General features: G+C 38.1%; 2 protein-coding genes across 13 annotated transcripts in view; both read left to right on the forward strand.

Annotated features, from left to right (window-relative positions):
* Ntan1 (N-terminal amidohydrolase 1) overlaps nt 1–11,236 on the forward strand; it is a 49,555-nt gene extending 38,319 nt beyond the window's left edge. For all 8 annotated transcript variants that reach the window (XM_071710181.1, XM_071710194.1, XM_071710203.1 and 5 more), the window contains 6 exons: nt 2,531–2,721; nt 4,368–4,433; nt 6,852–7,034; nt 7,396–7,604; nt 7,873–8,034; nt 8,169–11,236. In XM_071710181.1, the coding sequence (XP_071566282.1) occupies nt 2,532–2,721; nt 4,368–4,433; nt 6,852–7,034; nt 7,396–7,604; nt 7,873–8,034; nt 8,169–8,294 (936 nt within the window). In that variant the 5' untranslated portion in view covers nt 2,531 and the 3' untranslated portion in view covers nt 8,295–11,236. The remainder of the gene's footprint in view (nt 1–2,530; nt 2,722–4,367; nt 4,434–6,851; nt 7,035–7,395; nt 7,605–7,872; nt 8,035–8,168) is intronic.
* Nucleotides 11,237–12,842: 1,606 nt separating this feature from the next.
* The window catches only part of LOC139774780 (GTP-binding protein Di-Ras2), an 89,394-nt gene continuing 87,456 nt past the window's right edge, over nt 12,843–14,780 (forward strand). For all 5 annotated transcript variants that reach the window (XM_071710261.1, XM_071710270.1, XM_071710253.1 and 2 more), the window contains exon 1: nt 12,843–12,988. The gene's annotated coding sequence lies outside the window, so the exon portion shown is untranslated. The remainder of the gene's footprint in view (nt 12,989–14,780) is intronic.

The raw sequence follows: 14,780 nt of genomic DNA on the forward strand, positions 1-14,780 counted from the left end.
CGTTATGATAATGACGAACAAATAATTGCGATGCGTCGTGATTGAAGAAATAATAGATTTATTTACAGCGTTCGCGTGGTTAAAATTTAACAGACATTTTGCTGAGAATTAGTAGCGTAGCGTTTTTCTCGTATTACAGTTACGCTATGAATAAAAATTAAAAATTGTCGCGGAGAAGTGATACGAGTGGCTTTGCCATCACGCGTATTTCTGCGCGTTCGCAGAAGCAGCTGCACAACACGCGGATCGTAGGGATCTATTTTAGTCCTTGCCACGAATCGCGCCGCACACGGAGGACGCCGCGCCGCGACGAGTTTTTGCGAAAACCTCATATTTCTCGTGGCGTTCCTTTCATTCTGCGAGCGCCGTCGACATAATTGGCGATTATTCTGCATTTAAACGCGTGGCGCGCGCGCTCTTCGCAGAGCCTGTCTCGTTTTTTTTTCTTACTAATAAAAGAAAACATGTTTCTTGTCATCCTTGCGCGAACTCTTGCCAACCAGGATCGAAGGAAGATCGATGACGATCAATCATCGATGCTTTAATTAGCGAGGCGATGATTTTTTGATTAATAACACAACTCAGCAATTTATATTAATAAAAAGACAAGAGGAGGGTGCGCGATTAGAGTTTTTAAAGAGACACTTGTCATCCAAGTTGTCTTGTTTAGTAATTGGATTCTGTTTTGTCGAAGATTTTTTTTAGATTTAACGTCAATATTACAACACGGAAAAAAAGGATTAGCTGCTACTATATAGCAAATCTAGTTGTAAAATATGTATAACTAACATTTTTTGCAGCAAGAGCTATATTTTTTACAGCGAGAGGTATAATTTAGCAATAGTAACAAAACCTTTTGTTAAAGTTTTGCTACTATTGCTAAATTATAGCTCTCGCTGCAAAATAGCTAATCCTTTTTTTCCGTGAATTAATAATGTCAGTGTTATAATATCGAATAAAGCAACATAATAGATGACACAGTAAAAAATCGTGTGTACATAGCGGTCCATATGTTAACATTTTCTTGTGTCACCACGATTTGATTATTATTTCAATGTAAAATTAACATACAACAGCTATGTTATTTTTTTCTTAACATTTTCGTGTGTTACATTTATGTCAACGTGATAACTTAACACTTTATATATGTCATTTAGAAATTAAATATTATTTTGAGTTCTTTTAACACGATTACTTTAAAAAATCAACACGTCTTAAAGTTATTTTAACACATAAACAAAAGTTAAACGTAAATTTTCAAATAATCGTAAACTTTGATTTAAGTAAAATCTACACATAATTTAAGTAAAATCTGTAAAATAATTAATATCATGTGTTAACATAACTTGAAAAATAAAGTCAAAAGAACAAATATAAATGTAAAGTATAGTGTCAATTAATTAACATTTCTAATTTGTCAACAAGTAACACATACTGAATGAGCCATTTTAACTTGTTTAGAGTGGACTTTCTGATGGGACATGTAAAAAATGTTAAAATTACGTTTTATTTTTTACTGTGTAAGTTAAGTTGAGATTGAGTTGAATTTTGTAATTTGTTTAAACAACGGCATTTGTTGTCGCGATTGTTAACACTACTAATGACTGCGCCCGGTACCGACAATGCGATCTCGAGTCCGATACTCTACCCGACTTTGTCGCACAATGCCCAGTCTCGATCGTGTATGCGAGATATACTTGAGGACCTCATTGTTAAGAACGAAATACGAGGGTAATTTACCCTCGTGCGAGCGAATTTACCACTCGATAAGCCAGACGTTCAACACACCCGCCTGTTGCGTCGCGCGACGGCTACTTTGCTTTACGGTTGCCGTAAATTGATTTTAATGATCCGCCGGTTGTGATTTATCACGCGAGATCACGTACAACCGGGCCAGTCACTTTGCAAATGACTTACAAGGAGGTGTACGCCCCAAGTAGAACGAGAACGACCGCGTTCCGATCAGAAACCTTTGATCGGCCTTAATTTTTTGACGACTAGGCGCAATTTAGCCAGGATTATTGCAATTTGAAGTGCGATGATTGCCGCTAACTACTACGTTGCAAGAATCAAGCTGCGCTTATATTCGAGACGTTGCATTAACATATTTTTTATACGATAGGATAAAGATGGGGAGGACGAAGGAGATACGTAGACAATCGCGGAGGAATCCATGAGTTATACGTTTTTCAAACTCGCCTTTTCCATTTGCCCGTCAGATACGTTTTTTCAACGCACTTCTCGGACAAATTTGAACTTTGCCCGATAAAGAAATCTCGCGTCGTCGGCGATTTCTAAGACCACGTGCGTCAATGGAGGAATAAAATGGAAATTAAACGGCGAGGAATGGCCGTCGCTGGCATAAATTATTAATCGTTCGCGAGCGTATTGTTCCGCGGAATTAATTTCATGCACGTTGAACGTGTGCGCAACGTGTGCGCGCGTCGTCTTTCAGTCGCGCAACACCTCAAGCGCGATAAAACGTTTGTTTTTCTATCTCGCTGTAATCGCTTTCGTTTCGCTTTCGCAGGATGGTGCTGGTGGTGGGCGGGGTGGTTCTGCAGGAAGAGATTCCTGCGGACAGCAGGTCCTTGTACGCGGCCCATCCGGTGTACCGCGAGAGCGCGGCCCAGCTGCACTCGATGCCGGCGAAACTCGTGGGCCCGGTGGGCCTCCTCTACGTTCAACAACGAGAAATGGCCGCGACGCTGCCGCACGACAGTAAGTGCAGCGCATCTCGATGCGCCGCGTCAAGCTGGATCCAAGAAAATGAAACAGCGAACGAACAACTTGCTTCAATGAATGCCAACATCGGCCGCCGGCAAACGTTTTTTCGCGCTCTTTCCTTGATCTGGATCCAGCTTTAAATGAATCAATTTTGAGGACAGAGCAATTTAGATAAATTCAGAGACTATCCTCGTGAATTTCATGGAGTATCATACAAACAAATGTAATTTAAAAAAAAATGATTTTATGGTGAAGTCATTGCGTCGTAAAACTCTTCATGTTTTTTAAAGTAACAAAAATTTTCCAATAATTATGTTATTAAAATATGCGATGAAATTATTAAATAATGCTTAAAAGTCAGAGAAAAATATACTAGTAAATATACTTTACTACTATTTCAAAGATGCAATTTTTTTATACTTAAGAGATAGAAATAATGAGATTCAGCTATCATTATCCTACACCATCTGTATCAAATACGTCTGTGGTTTTCTTCTAATTCTTATTTTTATTTTAAAAATCAGGTATCTTGCTTCCATTTTTTCCTGAAACGTTTATTGCACTGTCGCTCATAAAAATGTGTGTATGACGTGTAAATGTATGTATGTAAGTGTCCGGCAGTGCATTGAGCTCGGGTCCGTGGGTTCGCTAGATCCAAATGACTGCGCGGATCAGTCATCCCTGCGGGAGAGAGGAACGTAATCTTTTCGAAAAATAATCTCGGCACCTATCGGAGCGAATATGTTACTGATGCAATAGTCACGCGATCTCCTGGTTATCTCTTAAGGAGATATCGAGTGTTACCGGTTACTTTTGCCGCGATATCGCGGGATTGACGCAACTCGTCAACGTACCAGCTGTGATTGCGCTTAATTATGAGAACACAAAAAAAAAGAAACAGCCCCGCGCGAGTGATAAATCAACCGGATGCCGGGCATTATTTTGCGCGTTATCGGACACAACTGTAAATTATAGTCCAATTTTTCTGATGGTGTAACTTTCAAAAATAACCGAGATTCGTTATTATGCTGCAATAACAACGGTGCGTTAAATCTCGTAACGAGACGTATCTTTCCACGTGCTTCGCTGGATAAATCTGGTAATGCTTCGCAATGGAGATTTTCTTATCTTTTTCTCGGAATGTATATAATAAATTTTTATCAGCAATTTTTATCGCATAAAAACCGACCGTTATTCTCGTGTGTAACGTATAGCATAATATAGTGTAGCATTTTATGTTACAGATGTGTGCTAAATCGACAAATTGCGCACACGTAGCTAAACTATCTTAATTTTTTAAAAGAAGAGCATATTTTTAATTTTACAATTTTTGCGACGCGTGACGATGCAATAAACATTTGAGAAAAGATAGAAGCGAGATACAACTTGATTTAAGAATAATAAGAGGAATACGAGCAAGAACGCGTTGTTTCTTTTGCGATATCGTGAAATATCTTAATACCTTTCTCTGTAGAGTAACCATCGGCAAAGGTACGTTTGAAACACGAAAAAATGTTTCTTATATAATTATGGAAAGTCCCTGCCCCGTATCGCAATAATCCTAACAATCCGCAGTCTTTCGAAGCACCGCCGCGCCGTATTCGCTCCTCCGTAACGATTATTCCTTTTTCCCTTCGCAGAGAACGTGAGCATCCTCGGTTCGGACGACATGACCACGTGCATAATCGTTGTCGTCAGGCATTCCGGTGAGTATATTTGAAAGTACAATCGTGCTCATTATAAAATAGCTGCCGGTTGCATATAAATGGCCGCTTGCGGCACGACAATGAAAAGAAAAAGAGGTCGGAATAACGCAATGACAAAGCGCGACTGTTTGATCGGTATCGCGTCGTTGGAAAATATTTAATACAAAACAGAGAGATCTCAGTATCACCGATTTTAATACGAGTATATTTTTGGACTTAGTTGAAATCGATTTTTAATAAAGAGGGCTTCTTTTCGTTAAGATTTTTATATTGCACGTGTTTTATATCAAAGATTTGAGAAAGTTATTACAGTTATTTGTTTAAATATCAGAAGCCTAATTTGCGCAAAGATTTTTATTTTAAAGTCAATTGTAATTCTTTGAAATTATTTTTGTTCTGGCAATTTAGTTGAAAAAAAATACATTTTAAATTAATTTAAATTAATGTTAAATTATATAATAATAACAACTGATGCCAAAATATCAATGAAAATATAAGCATCTCATTTGGAAGTCATTTTATGAGAAAATTACAAAACAGTTCTTATTGTTAGTATATAGATTTTTGAAAGTGTGAAGGAAAGGAAATAAGTAAAGAGTCGAGAGAAAAAAGACAGGAAATTCAATTACAATCTGCTTGTCTCGGACTGTAAATTAGTCGCGGAGCTAACGAGCAAAAACTTGTAAAAAATATCGCTAAACGAGAACCATGACGCCCGCGATCGTCTTTGGACTTTCCGTTATATCGCTTTTTATTTCCTTTGTCCGGGCATAAAAAAGATTTACTTCTCGTTCGCATGATCATTGACTCCTTCGTGATATAACTACTAACGTAACGCGCAAAATGCGAAACGCCACTTCTTTCGCAAAGACGAACCGTTTAATAGAACCAGTTCTGCCATTCGAACTGGAAGGAAAAAGTACTCTGATTCAGCTTACGATTCACGTTCATATTACGAAGTCATTTAAATGCCTTGCTAATCCTATGATATCAAGTTTAAAGAGCTTCGGGGAAATAATTGCGATTTATGGTTCATAAAACTAAAACGACAAGCTACTTGCGCAATTTTCCATAATGTCATTTCTTAATATCAGCAAGGTACCTACATATGTACAAGTAAGAACATGCTATAATCTCGCGTGTTCTCGTGGGCGCAAAAAATTTATTAAAATTATTATACGATACTATTTTTTAAGCGTATTTCGTCACTTCGATATTTATAACCGATACGAATCATACGAACTTCTTAGAACTGTTTCTCCGAACGATAACGCGTATTGCAAAGAGCCTATTACATTATATTATATTTCTCAACGAAACCGTCGGATAAGTTTCCCTTAGCTTTCTCCTGCCGAGACGATAGTACATCGCGACACGAGCTGGGTGTCTCCGATCGTCTTAAGGTTGCGCGTGAATAACGACCGTGGTAGAAAGCGACTGCGAAAGTACGTAATTAAGTAACAGTTCGCGATATAAGAGTCCTTTTGTCGCGAGCTCTTCTCGTGCACTCGTTGCTTTGCGCTCGTGCAACAGTTGATCGAAATTTATTGCGCTCAGAATTTATTGTTGTAAAAATTTATTACTATTGCCTTTGTTTTTTTTTCAATTAATAAATGTAGGCAGTTTATGATGCGTCAATCGCATATCTTTAAAAATCTCTTCTAACATTGCAAAAACATTCTCACGTGTTTCCAATCGTTACTTTTTGTTCCATTTTGTTCTTATCCTTAAGGCGACGATCAATTGCATAACGAACCGTGATTAACTCTGGAAGCGCGATGCTCTCGGATTTATGTTGAATCGTTTCAATCGCCTCGTGAGCGTTTTTATCGTTTCTGATCTCGATTCGACGATAAATGGTGAGAGGACTGATCAGCTTGTTTGCGATAATTACTGGCCTGGTAGCGATATTTAAACACTTGAAAATTGATTTCCCTTTCAATCGGCATGTTCTTTCCGAAAGGGAGAAGGAGTAGAAGAGTAACGAGCAGTCACAAAAAGATAATAGCGCGCAAGCGGTGATAACTCATCTCGTCTCTTTGACCGTTTTGATATTTCTTTCGATTGATCTTTTCAGCAGCGATAAATACGCAATTAAGCTCGTTGATCAATGACGTGAATAGTAATGATAATTCATAAAAGTAACAATACAAAGTTCATCCGGTGCATTGCACCGAGACTAATTCGCAGGCGGATATTCGTTATTAACATAAATATTTTACGTTCAAGAATAATTTTGGATAAAAATGACGCTTAATATATGCCCTATTTTCACATAATAAAGAAAAATAATAATAAAATAGTAATAATTTTTTAAAATAATTATATATAACCGGCCATAATAAATAACTGGTCGGCGTGCTTGGCTTTAATATCGTAAGGGCTGCGAATATCGCGTTTTCGAATGTTGGATTTCAGGCTCGGGCGCCGCCGCTCTGGCGCATCTTGACGGCTCTGGAACGGAAGATGCCGCGGCGGCAATGATCCAGAGGGTAACGGAACTCGCCCTCGGATATCCCGAAGGTCGCTTGGAGCTGCAGTTGGTCGGCGGCTACTCCGATCCGAGAAACTATTCCGAGGAATTATTCTACAATATACTTTGTACGTAAAAATCTTCTTATACAACATTTCTATTATCTATGACTCGGAGAATCTTATTTTTAATCTACTTATATAAATTAGTATAGAAATAATTATGCCTATTCTATTCCTGTCTTTATTCGTAAACACATTCACTTCAATCATTTACTTGCTTTGTTCAAGATGGACTAAAAAGATAAGCTAAACGGAATAGAACTCAATTTTCATGTCACGATATTATGTTTCCTAGAACATTCAATCAAAGTTAGACTGAAATTAATTATATTTATAGAATTATATCCAAAAATAGAACGAAATTGCCGCCTTCGACTTCGTCTATCTATATCTATATAGGATGTTAACCGACCCGATCGTCTTCTAGCCGCATTTCACAAGCAACCGGTGGAGATCGATCTAACGCTGTGCTGTGTGGGCGAGTTGAACACCACCGTGAGAGGTGGGATTCACTGGCCGTTGATCTACGGTATCGGGCTGAACGTGAAGACGGGCGAGATCTTTCCCGCGACTTTCCCCGACAAGGGCCCAGAACAGGCACTGAGGTGCGCCAGACAATTGACCGGGGGTCAGCAGGTGCGTGTACGCAACTTTGCATTAACATTAACGACACACTATTGCAGCTAGACGAGACTAATGGCTGCTTACAATTGAAACAAGAAAAAATTGAAACTTAATAATCCCACAATCTACAAAAAAAATTATTAAGTACTAGTATTAAATAAAATATAATAACTCAATTGATGAATAATATTAAATAAAATATTATTAGTCTATTAAGCGCGATATTTTATTTGACGCATTCCGTTGAGACTGCACGTGTATATTCTGTCTACGTGCACAGGTTTTGGACATATACGATTGCGCCTTGGGATTACTTAGAATCGGCCCGTTCAACTACGACCCCCTGCGCGGCGTGGATCTCTGGCTGGCGCAAACCGATCAGTTTATCCTGCAGCATCTGTCCACGTCACCGGAAGTGGAGCAACCACATTTCGTATCGCAGGTAACGCCCGTTCGAAACGCTATGCGACACCGTTATCGTTAGTTCCTCGAGGAGATAGAAGGCATTGAGCGACAAATCGAATTGCGCCGCGTTTCCCCACGCATCGTTAAGCAGCGACGAAATTTCTGTTTCAGGTGCGGGCGACGCTCAAGTATATCCAAGACAATCAATTTCCGGCAGTCACCGTCTTCCGAGATAACAGACCTCATTACTACCGTCGGGACGAAACCACCGGTGTCTGGCAGCCGATGCGATATTAAAGGTTCAACAAGCCGCAGATTCGGTTAGGGCTTGCGCGGTGATTGTTCGATGAAATTGTTTTCGAGTGACACGAAGTATAATATTAAATCGCGGGTCGACGAAGAGCGTACGGAGAGAGCAGGACGATCAAACCGTAGGAATTTAAATCAATTAGTCGAATTTGGTGCGGCGCCTTCTGGAGATCGCGGTGTCTTCGCCGGAGTTGTTTAAGTCCTAATGAGCCCGTTTTGAAAAAGATCGACTCGCATTTACGATTGGCGAGGCAAATTGCGGAAGTCGGCGCGCAATAATTGCAGCCCCTTCGTCGGCTGGCAATTATCTGTGATCGACAAGAAAAGGACATCCGATCGGGAGGGAGCCGTGGGATCGAGTATCGATCGAAGCGGTCGTAATCAGCGCGTTGGTCGATGCCTTAAGGCCTGCTCACACCGGAAGACGTCTCGCAAGCCGTATCGAAGCCAAGATTAACATTTGGATATGCATTACCGAATGCGATTTGTAATATTTGCAAATAAAATTATCGAAGAGCGTAGTTTACTCTATTATCGTGGAGTGAGCTATGAGAAAATAAAATGTGAAATATAAGTAATTTTCGATAAACGATTTTCCGAAAATTTTAGTATGTATTATTCTGCATTGGAACGCAGATAATTCATATTTTACTTTATCATACGTTTTATATATACTCGATAATACTTTTTTCTAAATGATGTAATACATAAGAAATTGTTCCCGTTGTGCAATTATCGCAGAAGTTTTAGATAATTTTATCGAAATTGTTTTAGATGAATTTTTACGGAAGATTAAGGTTTAATTCTTCAATTAAAGAAGAGAAAATAAAGACAGCTAATAATAACGCGAGTCATATTGCAGATATTAAACGATTCGTTCTTTCTTAAATTTAATTATACAAAGGATATATTAACCTTTAATTAAAGACTTTTTAATTACGGGCTATTATAAGAAATTTTGTGAACGACAAAAAACTGCCGCAGCGCAAGCGACTGAAACAATAATCGAACTTCGATTTTGGAAAATCTTACAAAGAAAAAAAAAGAAAAAGATTTTCCAAAACATGCACATATGAACATCTTTCTCTATTGCGCACATTCACTTTCTGTATATACCTTAAAAGTAATATGCACGCATTCGCATTAGCATGCGGCGCACGACAACTTCAGTTGTGAATAGGCCTATATGTGCTGAATACATTGGCATTGTTGAATTTTATCTTTTTGTTAGATGCTTACGTGGACAACGGTCGAATTTTGGTCGTTATTATAAGGTGTTATTAGTCGTACGCGATCGTTATTCCATCGTTGAACGTCTCCGTATTGCTAACTTTCTTCGTTGCCAGAATTTGGCGCGCATTTGGCGCTAAATACAACTCATTTCTGTCTTTACATCACATGTGCAATCGTCGTAACTAACTCGATAGAGAATCCCATTTGGTGCTAAACGCGCGACTGAAAGTACGATTCTACGCACACGCGCGAGGACGCTTGTCCTTCTTTCTCTTCCTTCCCGTTTCGTTCTTTCAGCCGGATTGCGAGAGTTCAAGCAACGAATAATTCCGTACTTGCCATAATAAAAGGAAGAAAGTTAGACGAAAGGTAGAGGCGAAGTAGAAGAGATGATGTATATATAATATTTTCAGGGTTGTGCCCGAGTCTTTCGGGTGAGGGAAAGTTCCTTTGCCTCGACGCAGTTAGTTCCGCGAGGGAACGCGAATCCCGCAGAAAATTCATCGGATTAGTAATCGTGTACGAGCCGTTGATGTCTCGCGGGAATTTTACCGGGAAAGAGACATCTCTTTCAATCCTTTAGAACGCTCGCAGAACATCTGGGCGATCGCGTTTAATCATTCACGGTGTAGAATAGATGTCCAAGGTAAAGCGTTTCCCGTTGCGTCATCGAACGACTTAAACACGTGAGAGCGATGCGTACGAAATTTTCGAGATTAATACATTAATGCATAATAAGATGGGTCAATTCGATCACTCCGGAGATCGTGTAAACGTCCGATATAGATTTTCCTATTTGTTGTTAGAAAGCACGGGCGTCCGATCGCGATCGAAGAATTAGAATAACGAGGCCTTCCCTTACCTGTGGATTCATCGATTAAGCCGAAAGGTAATCACCCTCCGGATAGCATTCGAGAGCACAGCTCTATGGCGAAACTAGCCAGTCAGAAAGTTTTCATATCTCGACACTTGACTACAGTTTTCATAAAAGAATAAGAAACTCAATAATTCGATATTATTATTGAGCGTTCTTATCTCTTTTGAGATGAATATATAATTTAAAGCAATTTTTTAAATAACACTTCAACAAATTCTCTCAAAGCTATGGTCTCGAAGCCTTGGAGTAGTGCGTAAAGGAAGGGTGCGTTCAATTTTCCATTGTTCTAGTGATATATAAGTTAATTGAGGTTGATATTAATAATAACGATGACGACGATGATTATAAATGATACTGCTGATGATAACGATATTTCCTAGAAATCGAAGAGATATATTTTTACTATATTATGTAAAAAAAAAAGAAGAGCGAATGCACTCGTGACGACGAAGCTTTCAGGATCGAACTTGCGACCTGCTTTTCCTTTCCAATCGATCTACGCGAGTAGAAGTATGGCGCGGATGGTTTGCCACTTACTTTGTTGCTTCTGCCAGGGAAATATACGGCTTTCCTTGCTTGCGTCATGAAAACTTTCCCGGTGCAGCAATACAAGTTACATATATATTTCTTTTATCTTTTAAGTCCACCATATCGTTTCCCCTTCCCCTGCCCGAACCTTTTCCCCTTTTTTTACCCTCACCGTAGCCTTTCCGTTCGATCTCTATCGCATTCTTTCTCGCGTTACGCAGACGCAATCTTACTACATAATATTATTTGGTGATATATTTATACAATAAACGATGATAGACTAAAGCAACAATTGTGTACATTATTTCGCAACACTATATAATATTAAACGCTAGAATTGACGACCACAGCCGATCTTGATCTATCGATCGTTAAGATAATGCCCACATTCTGTCGATTTGTGTTGTTTGATAAATGATTATTTGCTGCTGATCTAATCGCGAAGTGTTTGCGAGTAGCGCGCGACTTTATGGGACCAACTTGCTGAGAAACCGCTCACAACAGAGAGGTAACAACATCGTTTAACAAAGTTGCCGACTGCTACATAGTATGTAGCAGTAAACTATTACGTAAGTAAACCGCCACACCGCGAGGAGAAAGCAGCGTTCGCGTATTATCACAGCCTTATATATGTTTATTAAACATGAAACACGATTATTAGATACTGATTAATTAATCGGTCAACAGAGAGAGCTTTCATTTAAATATCATTCGAGAAAACGGAAGCTGTAATAAAATAGTTCGTATTTTAACTTTATAACGATTGAACTATAATACAATTCTTTCTTCGTAATTGTGATTAATATTGTATCTAACTACGGAAGTAGCAGAAATTACGTGGGAAAATAAACTGAATAACACTAAGATAAAAGGTATGCATTCTCTTAATTATCGTAACAGAAAAAGCCATTAAAAATTTGCAGATTTCAGTTACGTTATTTCAGTTACGGTATCTTCCAAAAACTGAAAATTCAAGGAACATTTTCGGCAGACATTTTCTATAGTTTGCATAACTTTCAAGAACATTGCATATGTAATTTCGTTGAACGTCAGCAACTTATTACGTACGTGAGTGCTCAGCCTATATCCTGGCAGTTGTGCGAGGAGTTGCTTGATTGTCAGCGGATGGAAACTTCCGCTTTCGGAAAGTTCGTTTTGAACGACTTACAAGTCTTCCGACATGCCTCACTCTAGCACAGAATCCGAAATCTGCAACAAGAAGATAATTGCATTGGAAGGTGATCATCCGGAAATAATATTCGTGCCGGAAATTCTGGAGAACAACTTCAGGCTTTGCGAAATACGTCGACTAAGTCGTAGGAGAAGAAGTCTTTGAAGCGTCTTCCGATACTATTTGCGAAACTATTTACTTCACACATTGTTAAATTGATATAAATCGAGATTGATCGCGCGGAATAGTACCGAAATAGTGCATTTTCGTAAGTCTACAGTAAAATCAATAACATGTTATCGTCCACATGCAAATATGTATCATCAAAGTACAATTATAATTGACAAACTGTACTTTTGATACATATTTTTATTTAGTTCCTTAGATAAAAGAAATTTAATGTTACGTTAAGCTACGCTAATAACATTGAAAGACCTAATTGAGGACTTAATCGGTTTATTCATCGAGACTGAAGAGAATGAAGGAAAATTTCTTCGTGCCGCAGAAAAACAAGGAAAATTTTTTTACTTTTAACAAGAAATATTGGCGCGTATCTCCTATTAGCGAATATTGCATATCTTCCGAATTCAAGGAGGCAGGAAAAATGAAAAGAACTGCGGGGGAGAAAGTGAAAAGAGGACCAGACTTGTAGAGAGCCTGTGTGGGCGGCGAGTAGTAACGGACGACGCCGCGCAGACTCCTCGCAAGTGACTCGTCCAGACTCGCAGTAGTTCGCGTCAAGCACTTGGCCCGACACGGTCAGTGCCGTTTCGTCGTCGGTTCGACAACGGTCCATCCCGCGTTTTCCTTCGCGATCGCTCCACGTTTTCGGCAATTGCATTTGAAGAAGGAACTGGAGTCCTCTTCGTCACGGTGAGTTTTATCACATTTCTTTTTCGCGCGCGAGCATACGATTTTCTAAAATTATCTCGAAGACCTTTCAAACTATTTAATTTTAAGAATGGCTTGTACATTATTTTGATTGGATTCGATGGTGCGTTTTATACTGGAAAAGTTGCAACGCGACGAGTGTTAAATTAATCACTTTATTTTGGATAGTTTTAAAGTAAATCGACGCTGCGATTTATACGTTTTAGCGAATATTTTCTGTGCTCTTTTTGAAGTAATGAAATCTGAATATGGTAAATGTAAATAATATTCTAGAGATTTGAGAGAGAAAATCATAAAATTATTTTATAATATTAAATTAAGAAATAATCGAATTAGTATTAAAGATTCTGATCCTTCTTATTCTTCCAGTTATTGTTCTCAGTGTTCGCAATTTGTAAATTCTAAGTAATTTGAAAGTAAGAGAAGTAATCAAAATCTTAACACGAGCGTACAATTTGTATTAATTACACGTGTCATAGCATATCCAGATTTCACCGCAATGTTAAATTACATTTCTCGGACTAATAAACGTGTTGACGATGGTTAATGAAAGTAATTACTAGCTCTACATTTGAAAATAATACAGCACTAAGTATCGTGCTCAGAGATTCGTGCAAACATAAAATATAACTCTTATAAAATCAAGAGAGAAAAGAGCTCTATTACGTGTCCTGACATTATCCCCGTTTAATTTTAATTTCCAATTTCTAATTTACTTTAATTTGCATTAGTTGCATTTTAATATAATACAAGTAATACAAGTGTTCATAAAATTTAAAAGTACATCTATATACGTCGAATTGTACGTGCGTGGCTTCAAATTCTCGTTTCTACATTTTACATTGAACGACGAACGAGTGATATCGTTACGAAATGTACTAGTACAGTTCACAAACTCTATTATAGCGAAAGCAACTGCTCCTTGCAAATGATACTGAAAAAGAATAAATATATTTATGACACATCAGTCTAGGTGACTCTTACATGTTGCGTTACGTGAAATATTCGTGCGTAACTGATATTTTACATCAACGTGAAAAATAAATTCCGGATTTCTTTCGATAATAAGTAAAGTTGAAGATAAAAACAGAAAAATTATACAATATAAAATTAATTAATTTTCCCTTCTCCATCGAATTGAAGAACTTCTCAAAAAACTTTTTCCGAATAACGAATTTGTCAGAAAAATTAATAACTATTTATTATTAATGACTTTATTGAATAACTATACATATATAACAAAATATTTCAAAATAATCTCTTGTGTAATATATATGTCTCGTATTTCTAAGTATTTGAAATTTTTTAATATTTATTAAATGATGAATATCAAAAAGAGAATGAATAATGAAATTTGATATTAAAATCCCTGCATTCAAAAATAACATTAACCATCCTTTTCCTTGAAGAAGTCCTTCAACTTGCCCTTTTCACTTGAGGATAGTATTAATTTCAGAGTACGCTAATAATCGATATCTCTGATCGTCCCGCGAGAAACGTGCTAAAAGGGAAAATCGCGGAAAGCGAGTTGTCGGTTGCTAACGAATCGTAATATTGTTTACCGTTGCTAGTCGCTTGGCTAATCGCGAACGTTCGTGTCGCAAGATCGTAATCGACTGACCCGATTCCTAGAAAACGCAAATAGGAAGTTCCTCTTAATTTAACTTCCTCTTTCGGCTGGTATATTCTCGGAAGAAAAGTGAAGGTTGATGAACGAAGAGCGGTTTAAAACGTCGGCGACGGGGCCGCGAGAAACGTGCTACTTTAAATTAAA

Source organism: Temnothorax nylanderi, unplaced genomic scaffold (assembly GCF_030848795.1).
Source record: "Temnothorax nylanderi isolate EJ_2023f unplaced genomic scaffold, tnyl_v1.0 TNYL_tig0004_pilon, whole genome shotgun sequence".
NCBI classification, from domain to species: domain Eukaryota; kingdom Metazoa; phylum Arthropoda; class Insecta; order Hymenoptera; family Formicidae; genus Temnothorax; species Temnothorax nylanderi.